Raw genomic sequence first — 23,163 nt, 5'->3', positions numbered from 1 at the left:
TGATGTCATAGCGCTGGCCTACACTTCTAAGGGCTTGCAGCTTCCTTTGGGTGTCAGAGTGCACTCCACAAGGGGCATGGCCTCGTCGTGGGCCGGGTCTAGCGGGATTACTTTGCAGGATATATGTATGGCGGCTGGCTTGGCCTCGCCGTCTACATGTATAAGGTTTTATAACCTAGAGGTCCCCATCTTACAGGCTAAACTACTGTTGATCTAAAAAATCAGTACTGTCTGCCCCGTTGCTTCGGCTCAGAATACTGAATCCGCTTGAGCATCGCTTTCTGATCGATAAAATTACCCCATGGGCATTAAATAAGACCCATACTGTTACCCAGTTCAGGCCAGATACATTTCACCCTGACTCGAGGAGGCACGCGAGCCGTAGAGGCACGCGAGCCGTCTTGCCTATGTCTGCATGCTGCTGCAACGCGTTTTACATTAATTCAAAATTAAGGATCATTTTTGGGCTTCAATATCTCGTGGAAAAGAGTTTTCCCCCTAGCGTAAGATATTACGCAGTACTCGTTCCCTCTTCTAGAGAGAACCGAGGTTACGTAAGTAACCGAGTACGTTTTTTGATATACGTCAGCATGACATCAGAGAAAGTTGGACCGCACTCGGACACATTTCTAACCGTTACCGTAGGGCTGGGCGATAAATCGATTTTATCGATTAACTCGAATGTGTAGTTTACGCTAATTTTTTTGAATGAAAATCGGTTTTCTCTTTAACAACCGCCGACGCTCCCATCTGGGCTCCCGTAGTTCCGACCGGGCTCAGCGCTTGCCATGATAAAGATACACAAACAACATGGCAAATGAGCAAGACCGCGGCAGCAGAAGCACACCCGCCGAAAACATTTAGGCTACAAGCTGAATCTGCAGGGCCGCCAACTCTCACAAGTTCACTGTGAGAGACGCAATTCTGTCACTTTTTACACGCTCTCACGCCACACATCCATTTTCTCACGCAGAGAAAAATCGCGAAGCAAAGAGGACACTGACACCGACAGAAAAGACAGAGCAGGTTACTATCGATATGAAACAGATTCTCAGCTCTCAGATTCTGTCAATTTTATTACAAAATTCAAACAATAAACACCGTTTTGGCGCTTGTAAATGTGACGTGAAAGAACGCTGACAGATCTCAGTTCAAGCGGCACGTGAACCGATCATCTGTTACTCTTTACTACCAACTTACCGAAATGTAATAAAATCGATCAATCAGTGTTTTTCAACCGCGGAAAGATGTCCATAAAACAGCTGGAGAACAACATATGTCACGTAACGTTACATTTACCTCAGGATGCCTTTTAATGACCCATAGCACGCATGTTAGTTGGACGCATTATAAAATAAAAAAACGCATTACATTTAATTTGAGTTAGTTTTAATACCAGCTGATAGGGCTCTCTGTATGTTTACAGCATTAGGTGATTTTTTTTTTTGGGAGAACAATTAACACATTAACGTATCTACTGTACCTATTTATCCAAAGGAATTTATATTGAATCAAGATCAGAATCAAATCACAAGAATTGAATTGAAATTGTGAAATTTGTGTTAAGCAATAATAAAAACAGTAGCATACCTGTAAACTTAATAAAATTATGTTTAGTTACCAAATAATTTGACAATCACAATACACTTATTGTGATGCAAGTTTTTTTTTTTTTTTTACACATCCCCCCAATCCCAATCCACCCATTTTATTTTCTGTTACATTTTCATTGTTTTCAAAGACAGGGCCTGTCCTCTTGTCTTTTTGGCTTGTTGTTTCTGATTGCACTTTAATGGAGATCAAATCCCAGAAGGGAATATTAAAACAAAATAAAGTTAAAACTTGTTTTGAACAATTTCTTTGTCATCTGCAGATTGATTTTAAGTAGGGAGAGAAAAAAATCGATTTAAATCGTAAATCGGATTTTTTGTGAAAAAATCGGGGATTTTTTTTTTAGGCCATATCGCCCAGCCCTACGTTACCGTTGTGCCCTTCACTTGCTAACTTCCCTCCGTCTCGTTCACTCAGAAGTACGTCATTGCTTACGTTGAGTGCCCACTACTGGCGGAACCTTTGCAATAGGCTGAATTCGTTCGGGTCACATGCAACACACACTGTAGCTTTGCGCCGCCATCTTTACGACCGACGTTCTCAGAAATGCCTGCAATATGTTGTGCAGTTGGCTGCAACAACAGCCGAAAGAAGAGCCCCAAACTGTATTTTATTCTATACCAAAAGAAAAGGATAGAAGAAAGAACTATATATACTTTTATATGGCTTGCCAGGTACACACCCGACCTGAAGCGTGCAGCCATAGACCCCTATACAGCGCATGAGTAATGAATTGAGCTCTGTTTCGTGTCTGAATGGACAAATACACACAACATTATGTTTAAATGTCCGTTTTGGAGAGTATTCACGTAAAATACTGTATGTCGGTTATGTCTTAAACAGAGTTGTCATCCAGTCTCTTTGGTAGAGAGAGAGAGAGAGAGAGAGAGAGAGAGAGAGAGAGAGAGAGAGAGAGAGAGAGAGAGAGAGAGAGAGAGAGAGAGAGAGAGACGAGGAAAACAAACAAGCATGCAGAGGAGAGCAAACTACCACCAAAATCATACATTTGAATGTTTAATTATAATACCTACATTTCCCATGATTAAATATAAATCCTTGTGGGCAGGCGCTGCACTTTTACGTCTTTTACTCATACGTCTTTTACTCATATATATATATATATATATATATATATATATATATATATATATATATATATATATATATATATATATATATATATCATGGAAGGCAAATTGGGGCAAGTCTGGGGCAGATAATAATGGAAAAAAGAACACTGTGGGTAACAAATAAGGATCGGAGCCTAAAATTAAAATTTTCTCAAGGTATCTCTGTCTCTCTCAAATAGCAAGTTTGGGCGGCCATACCGGGCATCTATGAATTGGAACATGTTAAGACCTTGATCAGAATCCACTATGGGGTTAATTTATTATTTTCCCTTACGAATTGTTATGCACCATTCTTTATGTATTAAGATGTGTTTGAGTCGTTTACATTTAATTAAAAAAAAAAAAAAAAAAAAAAAAAAAATATATATATATATATATATATATATATATATCAATGTTTGTGGTAGGGTAAATTCAACGCAATATGAGTTGACGCCACAATTGTGTTGCATTGTGGTATGTGGAGCTGCCTGAAGTGTATGAATTAGATCCGCTCCCTCGGTCAAAATCGAGGGAACGAGGGTCTGTCATATAAACTTCCCTCGTCCACTTGGCTGCGTTCAAGTCCAAAATTGTCATGCCCTTCACTTGCTAACTTCCCTCCGTCTCGTTCACTCGGGTGTGCGTTATTGCTCAAGAATGAGTGGCCACTACTGGCAGAAACTGCAATGGGCTGAATTGGAACGTCCTGGTCCTAAGCCCTTGATTACTTGGTATCAGCTATAGAGTTGATTCCCCCCCCTTAATAATTTGTTTAATGCAGCATTCAAATGTAGATGTGTTTGGGTTGTTTTAAACAAAAATAAATTAAAAATCATAATTCATATATCATAGAGTTGTTTATGGTGTTTTTTAAAATTATTTTATTTATTTATTAAAATCTCGTAAAAAAATCAACAAGAATTATTGTCATTGTCATAACATAGTGGTTTATCCATTGTTTAGTGTAATATCTTAAAAATTCAGGTGACATTTATATTTATTTATACTATTCAAAATAGTGTAAATATGTTCATAATCTGTAAATGTTTATTCTGACAAAACCCAACTGTGACCATATATATTTATAGTTTTTTCATATTTTTTTAAATAATTTTATTTGTAGAATTTGTATTACTATGTTTCTTGTTGTATCTGTATTTGTATATGTGCACTGGAAGCTTCAGTACCGAGTAAAATCCCTTGTGTGTGCAAGCACACTTGGCAATAAAACTCTTTCTGATTCTGATTTATGGTGGTGGTGATTAGACGAGGTCTGCGGTGATGTCACAATCGGGTTGCATTGTGGTATATGGAGCTGCCTGAAGTGTAGCCTACATATGAAGTAGACTCGCTCCCTCGGTTAAAATCGAAGGAGCGAGGGTCTGTCCATATAAACTTCCCTCGTCCACTTCACGAAGTGGAACGCACTTCAAAATGGCGGCAGGGATTTCCCCGAGGGGAAGTGCTTAGGGAAGTTCGCAAGTGCGTGTCTAAAAAGTCATAGAGATAATAAATACATAGACGCCCTATTGGCTGCTGGAGCGTACGTCAACGGCGCCGCCATATTGCGGAGGGCAACTTTCTCATAGCGAGAATTGAGAAAAATGCCTGTTTCGTGTGCTGCTTGGGGCTGGACAAATCGCCACACATTGAAAACAGGTCTCGAGGAATTATCTTTCACAAGCAAGACTGAACATTTGTTTCTGGTTGTATTTGGTCATGATATAATTAGTAATAGTAACGTCCAGAGGAGAAATGCCGCGAAATTTAAAAATACTACTGTTATTGTGTCACGAAATGTAGTTTTAATAGTATTTCAGTCGACAATGTAGTTGTTTAAAGCTCAAATATGTGGTTTATTTATAAAGATAGCGCCTATTTAAAAATTTGATCTGACGGTTTCGGAGTTGAGATCCAGGGATCAGCGCGCGCTCAGCGCTCTCATGTACCCCGCCTGGAACAGCCTTACCTCGGCTAGTGCTTCTGACGTTTGCCCCTGGCTCTGATGTCTCTAGACTAATTAATTATATCTTCACAATTCTTATCCAAGAATAAAAAGCCAGATAGCCTACATGACAAGCCGGAGCTTTGACAATTCCTTATTTAAAAAAAATGTTTTATAAACCTGTCTAACTATCGAGATTTTAAATAAATAGAGATGGATCTTTTTGTACACCACGTATACGTTTATCAAATTAAAATCCAAAATTACATTTATCAAACCACTGAAATCAGTTGATAAATGTAATTTTCTTTTTTGTTTTTATCCAGAAAAACCGCAGCTCACCGTTTACTTGCATTTGATTACAGTGCAGTCTTGCCCTCCGCAAAATGGCGGACGCGTTGACGTATCGCAGCAACGTTCCAAAGCGACCAATAGGGCGTCTATGTATTTATTATGTCTATGTAAAAAGTGAACTGGAATGTAACCAAACACAACATTCGCAATGCAGTATGGGAATGAAAATGGAAGGTGGGAGACAAGATAATACGAACTCTCGTTCTGTGGAGCTTTCATAGTTGCCTTGAAGAAAACTACACAATGCAAAGGGCGATTTTGTTTGGCAGTGCATTCAGAGCGATCGTGGCAGGATCAGGTGGACTTCATGCCCATTATTTTCTCTGTACGAGACATGAGAGTGTGAGCAGGACTCGGATTAGAAAACACTCTCAAGATCAACCCACCAACTATACAGGACACTTTAGCTTTTACAGCTTACCACACAGGACTCTCATCAATGTGTCTGGACAAGACATGAATTCATTTCTTCAAGGGATAATAACCAATGACACAGCTCTTCTGGAAGAGGATGGACTGCGTGCGATGTATGCACACATGCTCAATGTTCAAGGCAGGACACTGTATGACATCATCATTTACAGGTAGGCTAATATGCTGCATTGCTTTAGCGTTTCATATGTTTGAATTGTAAACTAGACACGGCATGTAATATTAATATTATTATATTAGCCTAATACATTATTAAAAGTAAATAAGTAAAAATAGTAATAAATAAGTAAAAAGTTGGGCGTGACCTCAGCATTATCTCACTGTCCCACCCTGGACTTTTTGTTACTGATAGCTGCTCTTCTACAGTGTTATTCTAGTCAGTAAAGTCAATGTGGTTTTAGCAGTTCATAAACATCAAATGATGTGTCCAAAGTGGCATACAAATGAGTGGTACAAACAGATGTGATTAATCCACATGAAGAAAGCAGGTAGAAGTAAATAGCTCTTTACCATATTTCAGTAGGGTCTTTCCTGTCAACTCATCGAGAGGTCCCCGGATACACTTTTTGATCTTTTTTTTTCTGGTTAAAGAAATGCATAAATGAAGAAGAACGCAAAAATATTAGAAAGATATATTTACTGAGTAATCCACTATTTTGTGGAGGTGGGGTCAAAATATTATTTTTTTTACCCTAAGATTTGGAGCCAAATTATAGGGGGGTAAATATGATTTCAGAAAAATGGCCGCATCATTATTTAAATTTTTACACAGAGATTGGTAGGTCTATTAGTTAAATCTGTTTACTTAGCAATATTTGTTTCATCATATGCCAACAGTGAAAGTTAAAAAATGGGGAAAACCATTTGTGTTTTTTTGCCCCAAGTTTTGCATGCCTGTAACTCAAGAAGTATTAAAGATCTCTCGATATCCTTTTAGATTCTTCTTATCGCACTTTTCTTTTGGTGTACTATATTCATTTTAAAGGCCCTGGTTAAATCACAGCCATATGGAGATTTAATGTATGGGATGATTTGAGTCTCAAAATTATTAACACATGCATGCACAATTATCCATGAACTTGATAAATGTTGCAGATATGTTTTACTATCCACAACCAAATTCCTTTCAACTTCCCTGTGCAAAATTCAGAATGAAATGAATGTGTTAGCAATTTGTACAAATAGAGACATTTTCATGAATACAAATGTTTTCTTTTGTATAAGTGTATCATAATTTGAGCATGCAACAAAGATGATGCTCATTTGTGGATCAGGTGATGCGTCCAATCATTGACTTCTTTTCTGAGTCAATCTTATTTGATTCATTTGGATTTTGAGACTTTCTTTTTCATGATTTTCAAGCATTTCACAACCCACACATAAACAACTACGTCTGCACTGCATTGTGTTGGATTTATTGGTTTTTATTTGACAAATAAAAAACAAAATGCCCTGAATTATAGTTTTTCACATTCATTCCTATGGGTGCCCATTTTTGTCCACGAAGATACATTTATGTGTTTTTTTTCCCAACCACTTAACATTGTAAATCTGTTTACTTAGCATTATTTGTTTTATCATATGCCAACAGTGAAAATTAAAAAATGGGAAAAAGCACTTCTTGTGTTTTTTGCCCCAAGTGTTGCATGCCTGTAACTCAAGAAGTATTAAAGATCTCTCGATATCCTTTTAGTTTCTGGTTCTTATCACTTACCAGTGAATACGCCGGTGCTAATTATGTGTGCACAACTACCCTTGTATCAGACAAATTCCCAAATGTACGTTGCTAGCTACATTAAAACTAATACTTTACAACTTGTGTGTTCAAAATCCGGAATTGCATGAATGTGCAGCATTTTTTATAATGGAGACATAGTTGTAAATACAAAACCTTAATTTTGTAATAATGTAGGGCAGAATTTGTGCATGCAGCAAGTAAGATGTGTAATTGTGGATCAGGTGACACCGGTACATTAATAGGTCCGTTTTAAAGACTAACTCAAAGACAGTCCCTTGCCGCCACCTAGTGGCGTAACAGTGTAACTGCACTGACTGACAGCCTGTCTATGCGCTGAGACGATGATACTGGTAAACTATCAGCAGAAAGCTCGACTCGTCAAGGCAGATTCGAGGATCAGAACTAACTGTTATACATATAACAATAGCCTAAAAAGTGTGTTTTCAGGTTTATGTTGTTATGTGGACCCTTATTTTGGCATTCTCCTCAGTTTACATCACTTCCTGTTTCAGCAAGGTTTAGTTTGGTTACTGAATGTGTCGTTGTTTTTGTGTCTGCTGACCACATCGTAATACTTATTTAGATAGTAATAAATAAATGGCGATAATACTGCGCTATTGAGCCACTAAAAATTACCACAAGGGAAATTCCTTCACCACAACCCTTGATCCCCAAATGCACATCTTCTTTAATGCTTCTTTGTTGCACATGAACATTATGATATACACTAATACAAAAGGAAACATTTGTATTCACAAAAGTGTCTCGATTTGCACAAATTGCTACACATTCATTTATTTCTGAATTTTGCACACACAAGTTGAAAGGCATTTGGTTGTGGATAGTAAAACATATCTGCAACATTTATCCAGTTAATGGATAATTGTGCATGCATGTGTTTAATATGGGACGAATTGAGTCTCAAAATGATAATGTAAGTAAATTGGTAAATTTTACACATTTTCAGTTGTCAAAAAACAAATGTGGGTCACTTTGCATACAGCTAATACTTTTTTCTTTCAAAGGGGAATATCTGAAGAACAAATAATGTTGAAGCTAGAAATGGATCTCATTTTTTTTCTTTCAACACAATTGCATAGAATATACCTGTGCCATAGATATTCTTTTTTCAATGTTTGCGTGCCTGTAACTCTAAAAGTATTAGAGATATCTTAATATCTTTCAAGATTATAATTCTTAATAAACTTTTCTTTTGAAATCTTAATTTTTAAGGTCCTATATGGTTCAAAACCAGAGATATTGGGATGTCAATATGGTATCATGTAGTTACAAAAAGTATCAACTGTATGCAAAGTGTACGTTTTGGGAGTTCATTTTTAGTTCATCTCTCCAAACGGACTTCAGGGTATGAGATGGAATAAAAATGAACTTCCAAAACTTACTGCCAGATTCTGGAAGACGAATTCTTCAGAACAGTGGTACAGTTCTGGAAAATGGTGGTGCTGGAGACTAAAGGGTTCCTGATGGTTTCACACTTAATTCTTCACCTTAATTCTGACACTTCTGACCCAATGAGCATTTCACTTTCAATGGTCATGCCTTAACTGTAATTTCTAGTATTGCATTAGTATTGCATCCTTCTCATAGGCATTTAATAATTTAGTTAAATCTCTTTTTTGGCATATTTTATCTGTAAAAGGAAGATTATTAAGTTATTAGGATTAATGTGGTTTGGAATTGGTAAAATGTGCCTGGAAAACAAAATATGATCAGAAAATCAGCGTGCCTAATAATTCTACACGCACTGTACACAGAAACACATTTACTGAATAAAACTGAATTTGCTTCAACAGAGGGAATTATTGGATAACTAGTCAGTGAACAAATTGTCAGGGTTCTGTCACTTATGTCTGGTTTATATCTTGGTTTGGTGACAGAGCTCTGACACTCCTTGTGTTTAGTCTGGTCTGTTGTGAGCACATGGCTTGTCATGTATTTCTTTGGGCCATGTGCTCTCCTGTCAATTGTCTAGCCCCGCCCATCTTATCTCATTATTGGTTAATTTGTCCTGCCTGCCTTGTTACCCTCTTATGTTTGTTTCCCTATTTATTCTGCCTTTGTTTGCAGTCCTGTGCTGGTTCCTTGTCCATGTTCCTTGTGTTTCCTGATCCTGCCTGTTATCGTTCTCGTTTCCCCCCACGAGGGAGTTTTGTTTGTAGTTTGTTTAGTTGTTTTACTTGATAAATATACCCATTTATTTATGCACCCGAGTCCTTGCGCTTTTCATCTACCCATTCCGTGACAAAAATTTCATTGCATTGCATTTCAAATGTTGATTTGGCCATCCTGTAATGGCTGTGACACACAATTGCGTTTCCTAACACCAGGTATCCACCTTCAAATGCAAGATAACAATGTTTCGTCTGCACACTTTGACATGCAAGTAATTAGCCAGAGTGCCCCGATTGCTGCCACTTCCATTTTTATTACATATACTTCATGCCGATTTCCCAGGAAGAGACGATTTTGTTCTCTTAATCGCATGGGATGGAAACAGTGCTTTATTTGCCAATTTTTATGTAACATTCCAATTTAGCATTACATTCATGGATGAAAACAGCTAATGTTAAATGTAAAGAGTGCTGATTTTTAGAGAATAGCATGTGCTAAACATAAAACGGTTCTGAATGTACATTCTGAATGTATGCATTAATATAACTTTTTTTTGTTGTTCAGTTTAAAAGGAAACCCAAATGGATTTAATGGTGTACTTCTGGAGTGTGACAGCATTGTACAGGAATCCATTATGCGGCTTCTGAAAGTCTACAAGATACGTCGCAAAGTAAACATCAGCTTGTGTCCTAGTCTCTCACTATGGGCTCTATTACCTTGTAATAAAGATGCAGTGCTGGGAAAGTCAAAGCCAGATGTTACTGCAACAGATGAAGTGTTAGTATTGGAGAAAGACCCAAGAACTGAACTCATGGGCTGGAGAATGATCACCAGTTGTCAGGACAATCTACATGAGATTGTCTCCGCTTGTCGACAGGGTAGCACTGAAGAATACCACAGACATCGCTATGAAATTGGTATTAAATGCTTTTTATTATTACTTGGATAAACTGAGCCTGACAGTCTTAACTTGTTGCATTTGTTAGTTATTGATAGTCTACATTGTTTTGAAGTTAAACATGCAGTAATTCTCTGTCTCATGAATAAGAGCTTAATGACCTCAAATTAATTAGTTTTACATACAATACACTTTCCCTCATACATGCACTACCAGTGAGAAGTTTGGACACAAGGACTTATTTATTATTATTATTATTATTATCATTCTTTGTACATTTTACATAGAATAATAAAGACCTCATCACATAATGAAATTATGTAGTGACAAAAATGTTAAACAGATCTAATATTTCAGCTTCTTCAAATTTCTTTTGTCTAGATTACAGCTCTGCACATTGTGGCCTTTTTCTCAACCGCCTTCATGAAGCGGAGTGATCTGGAATGCTTTTTAAACCGCATTTAAAAAAAAAAGTTTTGTAAAGAAATTCATATGCAAGTACAGTTTATAATTATCTACAAAATAAATTTCAAGCTTTTAAGCAGAAGCTTTTAGTCCAAAAGGTTTTTAAGATCAGTAGAAGCATACATTCAGTCTGCGTGTTCAAACTTTTCACTGGTACTAGTGTAGATATGAATATGCAATTTAGATATTGAACCACTTTTAGAGTAATCTCAATGTGGAAAAAGGGGCTTAATTCATGCTGTATAATTTTCCCCTGATATTGATGTTAATATTAAAATGTTAATATTCATCTTAAGTAATTCTATACCTCAACAAAGTGTGTATGGATAATTTTTGGTAATGATAATAATAGCATTTTGCCTGTTTTAAATGTTTAACGGATGCACTTTAATTTACAGTTTGTCTGCTTGCAGTATACACTACCAGTCAAAAGTTTTGGATCAGTTAGATTTTTAATTTTTTTAAAATAAGTCTCTTCTGCTCACCAAGGCTGCATTTATTTGATATAAAATAAAATAAAAAAACAGACAAAAAAAGAAAGAAATATTGTTAAATATTATGACAATTTAAAATAACTGTTTTCTATTTTAATATATTTTAAAAAGTTATTTATTCCTGTGATCAAAGCTGAATTTTCAGCATCATTCCAGTCTTCAGTGTCACATGATCCTTCATAATCATTCTATATATGTGGATTTGATGCTCAAAAAAACATTCATTATTATTATCAATGTTGAAAACTGTTGTGTACAATTTTTTTTTCAGGATTCTTTGATGAATAGAAAGTTTAAAAGAACAGCATTTTATTGAAATAGAATCTTTTGTAACATTATAAATGTCTTTACTGTAACTTTTGATCAATTTAATTAATCCTTGATGAATAAAAGTATTGATTTATTTTATTTCTTTCCCCCAAAAAATAAAATTACCATTCAAAAGTTTGGGGTCAGTAAGAATTTTTGCGTTTAATAATAAAGGCTGTTCTTTTGAATTTTCTATTCATCAAAGAATCCTGAAATTAAAATGTAAATAACTGTTTTCAACATTGATGATAATAATGAGAAATGTTTCTTGAGCATCAAATCATCCTATTAGAATGATTTCTGAAGGATTTTGTGACACTGAAGACTGGAGTAATTACACTTTACTATATATTCACATAGAGAACAACTTTTTTAAATTGTAATAATATTTCATAATATTACTGTTTTTTGTCGTATTTTTAATCAAATAAACGCAGCCTTGGTGAGCAGAAGAGACTTCTTTTAAAAACATTAAAAATCTTACCGATCAAAAACTTTTCACTGGTAGTGTACTTACCTAAGAAAGTACTGGTTAATATAACTTAACTACAATGGTTAAGGTTAGCTTTAGGGGAAGGGTCAGGGTTAGTTATTACCCAGTTATTGTAATAACTAACTATAATATGTACATAGTATGTACATGTACTGTAAAATAAAGTGCCACCTATTTAACTATTGAAAATAATATTCAAGAGTTTGCACACCCTTTGTAATTAATCCTGTAATTTATTTAATTTCTATAGGACTACCTGAAGGAGTCAGAGACTTTCCGCCAGGTGAGGCCCTTCCACTGGAGTCTAATCTTGTTTATATGCATGGAATTAGCTTCAGCAAGGGATGCTACATCGGACAGGAACTAACTGCAAGAACTCACCACACCGGTGTAATAAGGAAGCGCCTAATGCCTGTTACCATGTCTGCTCCAGTTAAGAACCTGGACAATGGTGCTGCTCTTGAGACCGAGGGGGGCAGACCAGCAGGGAAATACAGGGCAGGAATCGAAAGGCTGGGACTTGGCCTTATACGCTTGGCTCATGCCAAAGAGTCACTCAAACTAAAATCCTCTGATAATACGACGGTGACTTTACAGGCTACTGTCCCTGGCTGGTGGCCAAAAAACACTGAAGATAAATGAATCAGAAACACTATGGTCCACCAGACTGCTTTAATTTTAATGCAGATAATATTTATTTAGAGTTGACTTAAAATGTTAAATATAATACATTTAACACAAACATCTGTTGACAGTGTAATGATTAACACCTTGTAATAAAGTCTTTTTCAAAATTTTTTTTATTGTTGTTCATTTTCTAAAGCAAATCACGTTGATGGATGTAAACCAACCTATTATTAGAAAAGCCGGACGGTCAATTACTGTCAAATAGCCAGAACAGAGCAATTCATATTTTTTCTGTTGTTGCAGAGAATAAGCATATATGAATACATCTTTATCACAACTTATTTATTTATAGGGGTGAGTGGGGTAAGATGTGTAGCCCCTTTAATCTAGTAAATTAATTTTGTCTCGTCATCTTATTAGAAAGGGCCAATCTATACAGTTGCCAAAAAATACACATTGAAATGGTGTTTTGTACAAGCAAATTTTTATTGGTCTAAAAATAAATAAATAGCATATTAAACCATGTAAATTAAATTATGGGGCTACAAATTATACTGTAGTCTTGGATAAAGCATCCTTCCTGCAAGAGTTCAGTTCCAACCCTGCTCCAACACACCTGCCTGTAATTATCAAGCATTCCTGAAGATCTTAATTAGCTGCTCCAGGTATGTTTGATTAAAATTGAATTTGGAGTTGATTTTGCAGGGAGGCAGATCTCCAGCAACAGGATAAGACATTGTTGGCATAAACAATGGCTACATCTGAAACCACATACTTTCTGAGTAGGTTATTTCTTTTAAATAATTATTTCATGACTGTTTAAAAAAAGTATTTTCTGTAGATTTATATGAAGTGGTAAAAATCCAGATGTAGTAAAATCATGTTGTCATTGTCATGGGACCTGTCAGTGTCAGTTGCATCGGTTCACTGCCATTACAATTCCTCTCCCATGGCCACATGGATAGTAAAGTGTCCATTGGATTCACACTTTAGAAGCACACTCTGGAAGTTATTAGTTTGGTTTAAAAACAAAACATTCCCCTATCCAACAATTACATTTACAAAAAGGGTGAGACATTAGCTTTACATTAAAAGCTCTTCCATACGCAGCACTTTAAGATTATTGAAAAACACTACTGAAGGTAAAAGAATTCCCCAAATCTGCTAAAAAGTGGCCACACCCTTTGTTATGTTTATGTTAATAACTCAATATTTGATCACCTTGGAATCATAAGTTTTTATCTGAGATTTTTGTCAAAATTTAGTTATTCACATATTCTTACTCTGTGACAACTTATTTACATTGTGTTTTTTTGTTGTGTATATTTTGGGAATTTTTATTTAGAAAACAAAAAGTTTACAAAGTCGAATGGAATGCAAAAACTTTGAAGCACAATGTCTCAAAACGGCAAAGAATGCAGCTAGAACCTAGGCGATTTGTCATGATACTTTTATTATGACAGCATAAACAACAATGAAAACACAAATATGTTGTTAAAATAATTTGTTAACACATTTGCCATAGTTGATCTTCCACATACAGTATAGTTATACAATTGTATGAATAGCCTCTCTGATCTCCTGAAGCAGTTCCTCAGGTTTGAAGCTCAGAGCTGAAGGGTCCAGTCTCTTAAAGTCTTCATTGCTAAGCATGCTTTCAAATATCTGCAATACTCTCTGGAGGTCAAAGGCTGCATGGTGAGGGCCTAATGCACACAGACTTTCTGCAAGGAGGTCTTGGCAATTATCTGCATTGTTGGGACATGAATTCAAAAAGGATATTCGAGTATTTGCAATGGTCTTAAGGAAAGAGGCAAACTCCCCATAATCGATTCCTGTACATGATTTCATGATCACCTGAAATAGAATATAAATTAATGTATTATGAGCTTTTGATTTTAATAATGTATTTGTAAATGTTGAAATTAACATGAACTAAGATTAATAAATGCTGTAGAAGTGCATGTCATTATTAATTCATGTTAACTAATGTACATTTGTTGTAAAGTGTTACCCTTGACACTTAAACCAAACTTAATTGTGTTATCACACTTATTCTTGTTTAATTTATTTGGGCATGTTTTGGTTGTCAAACATTGTGAAGCATGTCCAAAATGGCAACAAAAAAAATGTATTTGATAATTTGTTTGCAGATGCTATATGACCAGCACAACCATTGGAAGATGACACTGCGGTTACCTGTACATGTTAGTGTTTTTATTAGGAGTTGGGAGGGTGTCTTGTGTTTCTCTCTCTTGTTTTTACTCTCAAGTTGTTATTTGCTCACAGTGGCCTGTTGTATAAAGCTAGTTGAACAAACTCTGAGAGTAGGTTTAGAGTTGACAAAACCACACAAATCCGATCAGGTTCAGCAGGTTCACAACACTTTGCATAAACTTTCTATGTCAACTCAGGGTTTAATTCTGAAGCGTGTTCATCTGAAAGTGTCACATGCAGCAAACAGCCAATCACATGGAACATGAAACACATTAGTTTGATTGACCTCTCGCGAGAGAGCTGCGCATTTCACTTCTCTGTTGAAAATTAAGAGATTATGAAAGATATCATGACTATGAATGCATTTACAAGGCAGAGATAAACACTGCTGCTGCAGAGAAAGTTTGAGAAGGCAGTTGAAAAAAAAAAGATCATATAACTATATCAATGCAAGTGAATCAACTTAATTTAAATAATTTATATAGGTTCACAAAGAGCTCAAAAGACAATATGTAAGCTTAGTCATTTTAAAAGCTTCATATATTAAAACTAGTTTTTATATGTATATTCATATACATTTTAATGCAAATGCGATGAGCCCCGCTAAAAACCAACCCACCTTCTTGAGCCTGAAAAAACAAACCGCAAACCGAAACCGGTTTCATACAACAGCCCTCAGGATCTACTAATGAAGGATGACCTGATTAGCCAATGTTACTCCTGAAATATAGATGCATGGCTCCCCGCTCTCCTGGCTTCCTTGACTTGTGGTGTACATAGTGATTGTAAAAGTAATCGGTACACTACATATTTGTGGTATTGATTAGGTTGTGAATTCTGGTGTTTGTTTTGGCTCCATGTTTTCTTCCTAATCATTGCCGTCATTGCAAAGCATAGGAGGAAGGTGGGAGCCTTTTTCTTTATATTCTGTTATCTTCTGTTTTTGATTGTTAGGGAGTATACATATAGTTCTCATTTTTTCCTTTGTTTGCTATTTAGGTAGCAAGGTAACAGTTATGTTGTTTATTTGCCTTTGTTTCTGCAGGTTAATTAGACTTTCTACTCTCAGGTAGTGATCTTTTGTTTGTTGTTCTGGCCTTGCCCACCTCTTTTTTTGTTGGAATTGTTATGTTGGAACACGCTGCTCACGTGGTCAGTCGTATGATTGTCAGTAATAAAATATCATATGCTTGGAATAATACGAATAAATTTGTATTTAATTTAGAAATGGGAAAATAATGTTCTATTTATTATTTCATTATTTAAATCTAATTTTTTTTAAATAGGAAGCTAGACGCATGTATGCTATATTTGAAATGGTTTTCTGCCTGTATTTTATCTCAAAAGGATGTTATTTTAAAAATATGGAAATTAGCAGAAACAAGTTAATGCAGCCTCTTATTTACATGAGTTAATAAAAACATAAAGCTGCTTGGTTTGTGTTTTTAATGTTGTGCACAATAGCCTACATATTTTAAAATTGTAATATATTGCTGCCACAATAACGGCCCATTTCAAATGTTTACGTGCTTTTTTCTATTTCTCCTTTTTGTTCGCTGAGGTGGAGCGGTGATGAAATATTGTTCTTGTAAATAATTTCCAGCATTTCAGTAATAAAAGTGTACATCTTTTAACATGCGGTGCTCGGCAGTGATCAAAAAGAAACAGTTCATTTTGAAGTGATCTCTTCTTGTAAACTCGTGGGTTTGGACGGCAATTAAATTACCACATAACCTTGTGGTCAAAAAACAGTAGGTAATTTGGCCGGTGATGGGAGAAAAACACTGACATTCTGGATTCGGACGGCAAAAAAATCACCAACTAATCCCTGTAAATGTTGAAAATACCTTGAGACCCCATGAGAAACAATTAACGTTCAAATAGGGCTTTAGAGTTCTTTTTGCACCACCAATATTTTAACGATTTAAAAAGGTTAGGGTCATGATTTTACAGTAGAACAACACCACACCATACGTGTATGTTTCCACCATTTGTTGTCTGCTTCAGGGATCTGATAGAGCGTTTGGACACAGAAACAGTGATGCATGATGTCAGACTTAACAACCTAGAGGCACAGTTACCTGACAATGCTGATGCCAGGTGTCCATAGTATCACGCCATTCCTCAATTTCTCTCTGGACAGAAGAAAGTTCATCTTGCAGGAACTGCCACATGATGTCCAAATTACAGCCATTCAGCCAGTTATGATTGATGGAAATGGTATCCTCCTATTATTAAGAGATGCATTATCGAAACAGAGATGGCAGGCTGGTCATAGAAGATTTTTACTATACAATGATAACTAGGGACAGGGTCTTCAAAATATAAAAAATTATATTTTTCTTTACTACTTTAAGCAAAATATATTTTTTATTTATTTTGACTATTGAGTGAAATAAGACCCAAGTTTCATTAGATTCACCCAAATACAGATAGAGCAGTGGTTCTCAATTCTGGGGACTGGGGACAGCACTGTACATTTTGTATGTCTCCCATATCTGACAGACCAAATCCAGTTCATGCAGCTCTCTGCAAAAAAGCTGCAAAGTAATTAAGTGAGAAAAAAAGTGTGTAACTAAGTGAGACATACAACAAGTGCAGTACTGTGGGTCTCCAAGCCAGAGGTGAGAGTTAGATCCTACTGACCAAGAGACCTACTGAACTACTGGAGCAAATGACTTTTTGTATAGCCTTAAAAATGCATGCATTATAGATATAACATATTTTCTAATAATATAAATAGAATTACGATAGTACAAAAAAAGTAACACAAGCTTATACTATTAGCAAGTTACTTCCATAACCCCGGTTCTCAGATAACAAAAGTGAGGTATCTACTATGGGAACAAATCAGGCGTGACAGACTGCGGAAGCTCCAATTTTACCACCAGACTGACAGACCAATCGCTACAGTGATCAGTGTGCCCCGCCTCCCTAGTATATAACTCATTGCAGCCCGCTGTCGCATCATTCTCAGCTTATCTTCATATCTTGTAAGTCTGCAAGAAGGGCGGTAAGGTGAGGATCAGGATTACGCAAGTAACCTAACATTCTCGTTCTATCATCCGTTCGATGTCTCACAGCGACAAATAAACCACTCCTGTATTGCAGATATTCTGAATGAACAGAAACAACATAAAATTAAGGTTGCAAACAATTAATCATGGTTCTAATACTAATGTAAAATCCATGATTTTTTTCATTTAATACACTCTATAGTGTACACAAGCACAAAGGTATTTTACTGGGATGTGAAAAATGTTTTACTGAACGTGTGTAAGTGGCATTGCTATGTCAATATCACGCATCGCTCCCACGCCAAGTACTGAATGAGCCAGAGATGTCTCAGTCACATCCAATCAATAATATATGAGTGCGTGCTTATGCCCAGCTTGCTGTAGCACAAATGTACTGAATAGAAATACCCCTGAAGTGCCCAGGAAGTATTACTTTACAATAGGATCTAATGCATTTGTGATGTTACCGATCAACTCCATCTGTGAACTGTTAAATGGTAAAAGCAATAATGTTTAATCTTTACAAAAAAGAAAGCGAGAATAACGCAGCAGGGGACTACAGCCAGTTATATACATAAGGAGGCGGCCCAGGCGGGACTCCCTGATCGTTGTAGCAATTGGTCTGTTAATCTGACAGACAGTCACGCCTGAGGTGCTCCCATAGTTTGATATCATCTTCTGGAGTGTCCAATTTTGCTCCAGGAGGGCCACTATCCTGCAGAGTTTACCTCCAATCTTGATCAAACACACCTGAGCCATCTAATCAAGGTCTTCAGGATCACTAGGCTGCACTCCACTTTGCTTTTGGGTCAATCCATCTCAAGTAGTCCAATTTTAGTTGCTTGACCATGTTTATTTTTTCTCATTTTTTGAGTGATTACTTCTATGGTATTGCAAAACATCAGGTCTAACCACAGTGGCCATCTTGTCATAGCCCACAACAAATTTTGGGTTATATGGAAGTTTACGGAAACCTCATTATCTCAGTTCAGGATCATCAGCTCAGGCTGCTTGAAACAAAAAATTATCTCTAGTGCACAATACATGGTACATGTACATAATATATACATATTTTGGACTTTAAAGAGACTCTAACATAAGCACTTTTATAGAGAGTATAATGGGCAGAATGTATAAATGGCATTGCTATGTCAATATCACCCATCGCTCCCACGCCAAGTACTGAATGAGCCAGAGATGGCTCAGTCACATCCAATCAATAATATATGAGTGCGTGCTTATGCCCAGCTTGCTGTAGCACAAATGTACTGAATAGAAATACCCCTGAAGTGCCCAGGAAGTATTACTTTACAATAGGATCTAATGCATTTGTGATGTTACCGATCAACTCCATCTGTGAACTGTTAAATGGTAAAATGACAATTCTAGTAACAATATACTATAAATAAATATTTTGAGCCCTTAACCACTCTTACCTCTAAACCTAAATTTAGCCATTTCTTTAAAATATATACAGCATAAAGAAAAACAAAACAGACAAACATATGCAATTACAATAATTGATTTATTGCAAAAACGTCCAAATGACGATGTTGCTTTCACAGTCTGTTTATATTAGTTTTGTGTAAAGTGCAGCTATTACCCATTTAAATTGGTAATCACTGAAAATCTTATCCAATGAGCCAATAAGCATTTGATATCTCTGACACAATCTTTGATTGACAATCTTGAAGCTGCAAGTTTTGAATTTGTAAGTGCGGGATTTTATGTTTCCACTGCTGAGGATGGAGATGAAGATCAGTGATTAAAGGCTTGAATTTGGGTTTGTTCCTCACAATAATATGGGTTCTGAAGATTTCGATTACAAATAAAATGTATTGTTTTTATGATAATTTTGTCGCGTTTTTGTATTTTGCCTTCAGTAGTGGGCACTTGTGCAACATAATAAGCAATATTGTTCCTCCAAGTACATGAGAGAGATGGCCCTCCAGGAGAAAGATTGGACACCCCTGTTCTATTACATCTTACATATTTGGACACCATTAAACCATTATTACTTACCAAATTGTAAACTTGATGATGCCAACCACTAGGTACAAAGATTATCTCCCCAGCTTCTTGAATGATCTCTAAAGGCTGACAGGCCTCTTCAAACTGTGCATACAGACCTTTGTCTTGTAGTGCGGGTGCTGTCACATCATAGGCTAAGTTGCCATGACAGTCCCGGAGGAATTCCTCTTGGCCTGGAGGGTACAGGAGCCATTTCTTACGTCCGCAGATGTTGGCAGACCAACTGTAAGAGCGAAACACATCTGCATGGAAAGGTGTCCTAGAGGCAAGAACAAAAATGTTACTACAGACATCCAAAGGGGTGACAAGTATCTCATCAAGTAGCTAACTTGACATATTTCTGCAAATGTCAATGCACACCAATTTATTTAAATTTAAAAAAAGTTAAATATAACAAAAAATATGCACACACACACACACACACACACACACACACACACACACACACACACACACACACACACACACACACACACACACACACACACACACACACACACACACACACACACACACACATATATACAATTAGTAAAATATTTTGACTTTATAAAACAAACAAACAAATGTATATTTTGGCAAGGAGTGCACAAACGATATTAATAATGTCTTATAATTACATTGGGGTTCAAAAGTCTGAGAACACTTATCTTGTTAAAATGCTTCTATAATTTTCCAATTTAATATAACATTTCATTACAAAAAACAAACGTGTATACCATATTTTTTTAAGTAGTTTGTCTGTCCTCGTTGTGCTTTAAAGACAAAATATTTGAATTATTTAAGAATGTTCCAAAAAGCATTTTGTCTATTTCAATGGAATCTGACCTTTTGTGCAAATTACTTAGAAATAATTCAGAATCATAAATATGTTTTACTTTACATCATAATGTTCCTTTGATGTACATTTAGGTTTTCAAAATACAAAAACTGACAAGACATTCAACGTGGACACAGACTTTTATAACCAACTGTATGTGGACATTTATTCATACGCTACCATGACCCCTTAGGTCCCATGTAGACAAAACGATAATCATCCACTTCAGATGTGTCCCAATATTCATTCAGCCAATCAGAGGAGAAGTAAATTGGGTTCTTGTAAGTATTATGCTCAGGAAAGTTCCTAAAATGAACAAACATATTTGACATATAAACTTTTTACTACAACGTTTCCAAGCTAATCTTATTCATTCCATTCAAAACTACTACATATTGTGCAATAACCTAGGTTATATGCTTTTAAAGAGCTGTACCTGTGCATATGCCAGTCCTTTAAATAAAGACATCCTTTGGGTGAAGAATGCCCATTCTGTATGTACTCCCTCCAGTACTGGATAAACTCCTTAAAAGGCATTATCTGCTTCGGGTTGGAATTGTATTCTTTTGCACTGCAGTTTGCAACAGGAACAGGAGTCTCATCTGTATAATAAAATTAGGCTATTTATATAACATATTAAGGACACAGTTATACATAGGATATGCATTTAGGATACATGATTTGTTAGCGTTTTGGTACTATTTTCAATTGGTCAACTTGACAACAAAATGACATTAAAATCTTTTAAATATTAATAATTGTCAATTTAATAATCAGTTATGTCAACAGCAATGCAAAATACATGTTTCAAATGAGCATAGGGATATGTTAAGTGTAATGTAATGTGCAGTCATCACTTTTTTTTCTGTGGACAAATGGCAGAAGCAAAAAAAAAAATCGAAGTAAATCTATTTAAAATCAGGCCTGGTGTCTTCACGGGGAGGGCTGGGTGCACCTTGCCCAGTTACTGTACTCATAATGAGCTTATCCCTCCCTGAGAGTCCATATCTTACATTTTAAAGCTGGAACTTATAATGTGTGACATGTTAATGCAAGTATAATAAAATATAATAGAATAGCATTCTTTGCTCACCAAATTCATAAAGAAGTCTTTGTAAATTTGGTTTTCCATCAACCGTGACCCAATTTTTTCTGCAGTTCCAATCTTCTGTGATTTTTTTGGAAAACATGCATGGTTGATTCGGAATCAGGTAGTTCTTGAAGAATTTAAAGTAAGGTGTTTCTCTCTCTATGTACTCAATGAAATAAGAGGAGCAGTGCTGTTGATGGATCTTCCTGGGCACTTTGGCCAAACTGCAGCAATTATGAAAGGTTTCCCTATCCATGACATATCCGAAAGGAGCTCAGCCTTGTTTATTCACTAACGTGAAATTCCCGCACGTTATTCCATACTTGATATATCATAATATTAAAAACAAAACCTTAATTAAAACTTTAGGTTCAAGATAATATCAACATATAGCCAACAGATAGAACACATTTCAACAGCCTCATTCCTTTCCGGTGACCCGTTTGCGAGGTTATATTTAGGCAGTAGAAGCCCAACTAATGTTTCGACGGTGCAACGTCACGCTTACGGGTAAGTAAAATTTCGATACAAACCGATTAATGTTTTCTATATCCATACAAGTCGAAAATAGTAATGTTTTTTCTGCGCCAGGTTTGGAAATGGCTATCCAGTTGCCCACCCGGAAAAAAATCGTGTGCACACCAACTCGAGTTCGTGCGTAAAGAATGAGCCGTATAACAACAAAATTAAAAGTTCATTAAATATCAGTTAGTTAGCTCTAAATAACTATAAGTCGATTTCCTTAAATAGATATGTATGATGCTCAATCGTCATTTGCGAGGAATCTTTAATCATTCGTTCTGCACGTCGGAGTGTTAACATGAGCGCACCAAACAATCTCCGTTGTGTTCAGTCTGCTTCAGTAGACGTTTCAGCCTTTTGTTTACATCGACACAACGCGGCAGGGAACCGGAATCTGATGTTTTTGCCTTTTTTCTTCTTACCGAGAGACATTAAGGTGAAACAGCAAAAGTCTCGCTTTAATTCCGACTGAGATTAACCCTGCAGATAACATTAAACCAACCCTTTACGATGCGAAGGGATGTTGTTTATCTTAAGGCTTCATTTACGTCTCAACCTTCCGTAGCTGTCAGGTGAAAGTCAAAACCATCATTAAGGTATGACATAAATTATGTTTATTTCCTTATTACATATAATGCCAACCACACTAGCATATACTGTTACTACGCATACAGAACCACTTGAAAAATAAATGTAAATTATGGTCTTTAAATAATGCACATTTCTGTACTGTATTGGTTTCACGTTTCACAATCAAATACATTAGCACAATGTGTTTAATGTGTTCTACAGGTCATTTCATGATCTGTTTCTCAAGCAGTGGTTTCCATCTCTTTTTCTTCTTCTTTTTGACTC

General features: G+C 36.1%; 3 protein-coding genes across 7 annotated transcripts in view; 2 read left to right on the top strand and 1 right to left on the bottom strand.

Moving 5' to 3' along the window:
• Nucleotides 1–4,088: 4,088 nt before the first annotated feature.
• Nucleotides 4,089–12,782, top strand: iba57 (iron-sulfur cluster assembly factor IBA57). Its single transcript, XM_077248418.1, has 4 exons — nucleotides 4,089–4,220; nucleotides 5,138–5,606; nucleotides 9,890–10,242; nucleotides 12,235–12,782. The coding sequence occupies exons 2-4, from the start codon at nucleotides 5,266–5,268 to the stop codon at nucleotides 12,624–12,626; spliced, it is 1,086 nt and encodes a 361-aa protein (XP_077104533.1). The 5' UTR covers nucleotides 4,089–4,220; nucleotides 5,138–5,265; the 3' UTR covers nucleotides 12,627–12,782.
• A 1,265-nt stretch (nucleotides 12,783–14,047) lies between these two features.
• On the bottom strand, nucleotides 14,048–22,642 carry jmjd4 (jumonji domain containing 4). 2 transcript variants are annotated; one of them, XM_077247916.1, is made up of 7 exons: nucleotides 21,790–22,590; nucleotides 21,535–21,561; nucleotides 21,133–21,298; nucleotides 20,877–21,002; nucleotides 19,868–20,135; nucleotides 16,910–17,056; nucleotides 14,048–14,468 (listed from the first exon to the last, which is right to left on the bottom strand). In XM_077247916.1, the coding sequence occupies exons 1-7, from the start codon at nucleotides 22,040–22,042 to the stop codon at nucleotides 14,160–14,162; spliced, it is 1,296 nt and encodes a 431-aa protein (XP_077104031.1). In that variant the 5' UTR covers nucleotides 22,043–22,590; the 3' UTR covers nucleotides 14,048–14,159. The 2 variants fall into 2 exon arrangements, with proteins under 2 accessions (XP_077104031.1, XP_077104113.1); XM_077247998.1 differs by lacking the exon at nucleotides 21,535–21,561 and having other exon boundaries at nucleotides 21,790–22,642.
• Nucleotides 22,210–23,163, top strand: part of snap47 (synaptosome associated protein 47) — a 60,077-nt gene continuing 59,123 nt past the window's right edge. Inside the window, exon 1 of one of the 4 annotated variants that reach the window (XM_077248209.1) lies at nucleotides 22,210–22,296. The gene's annotated coding sequence lies outside the window, so the exon portion shown is untranslated. Of the gene's footprint in view, nucleotides 22,297–22,460; nucleotides 22,905–23,163 lie in introns of those variants that run through there. The other 3 variants (XM_077248086.1, XM_077248140.1, XM_077248292.1) reach the window with 3 other exon arrangements.

Source organism: Siphateles boraxobius, unplaced genomic scaffold (assembly GCF_051911475.1).
Source record: "Siphateles boraxobius isolate OS27281-9 unplaced genomic scaffold, OSU_SipBor_1 1, whole genome shotgun sequence".
NCBI classification, from domain to species: Eukaryota; Metazoa; Chordata; class Actinopteri; order Cypriniformes; family Leuciscidae; genus Siphateles; species Siphateles boraxobius.
This window is presented reverse-complemented; position numbering and strand designations above follow the sequence as displayed.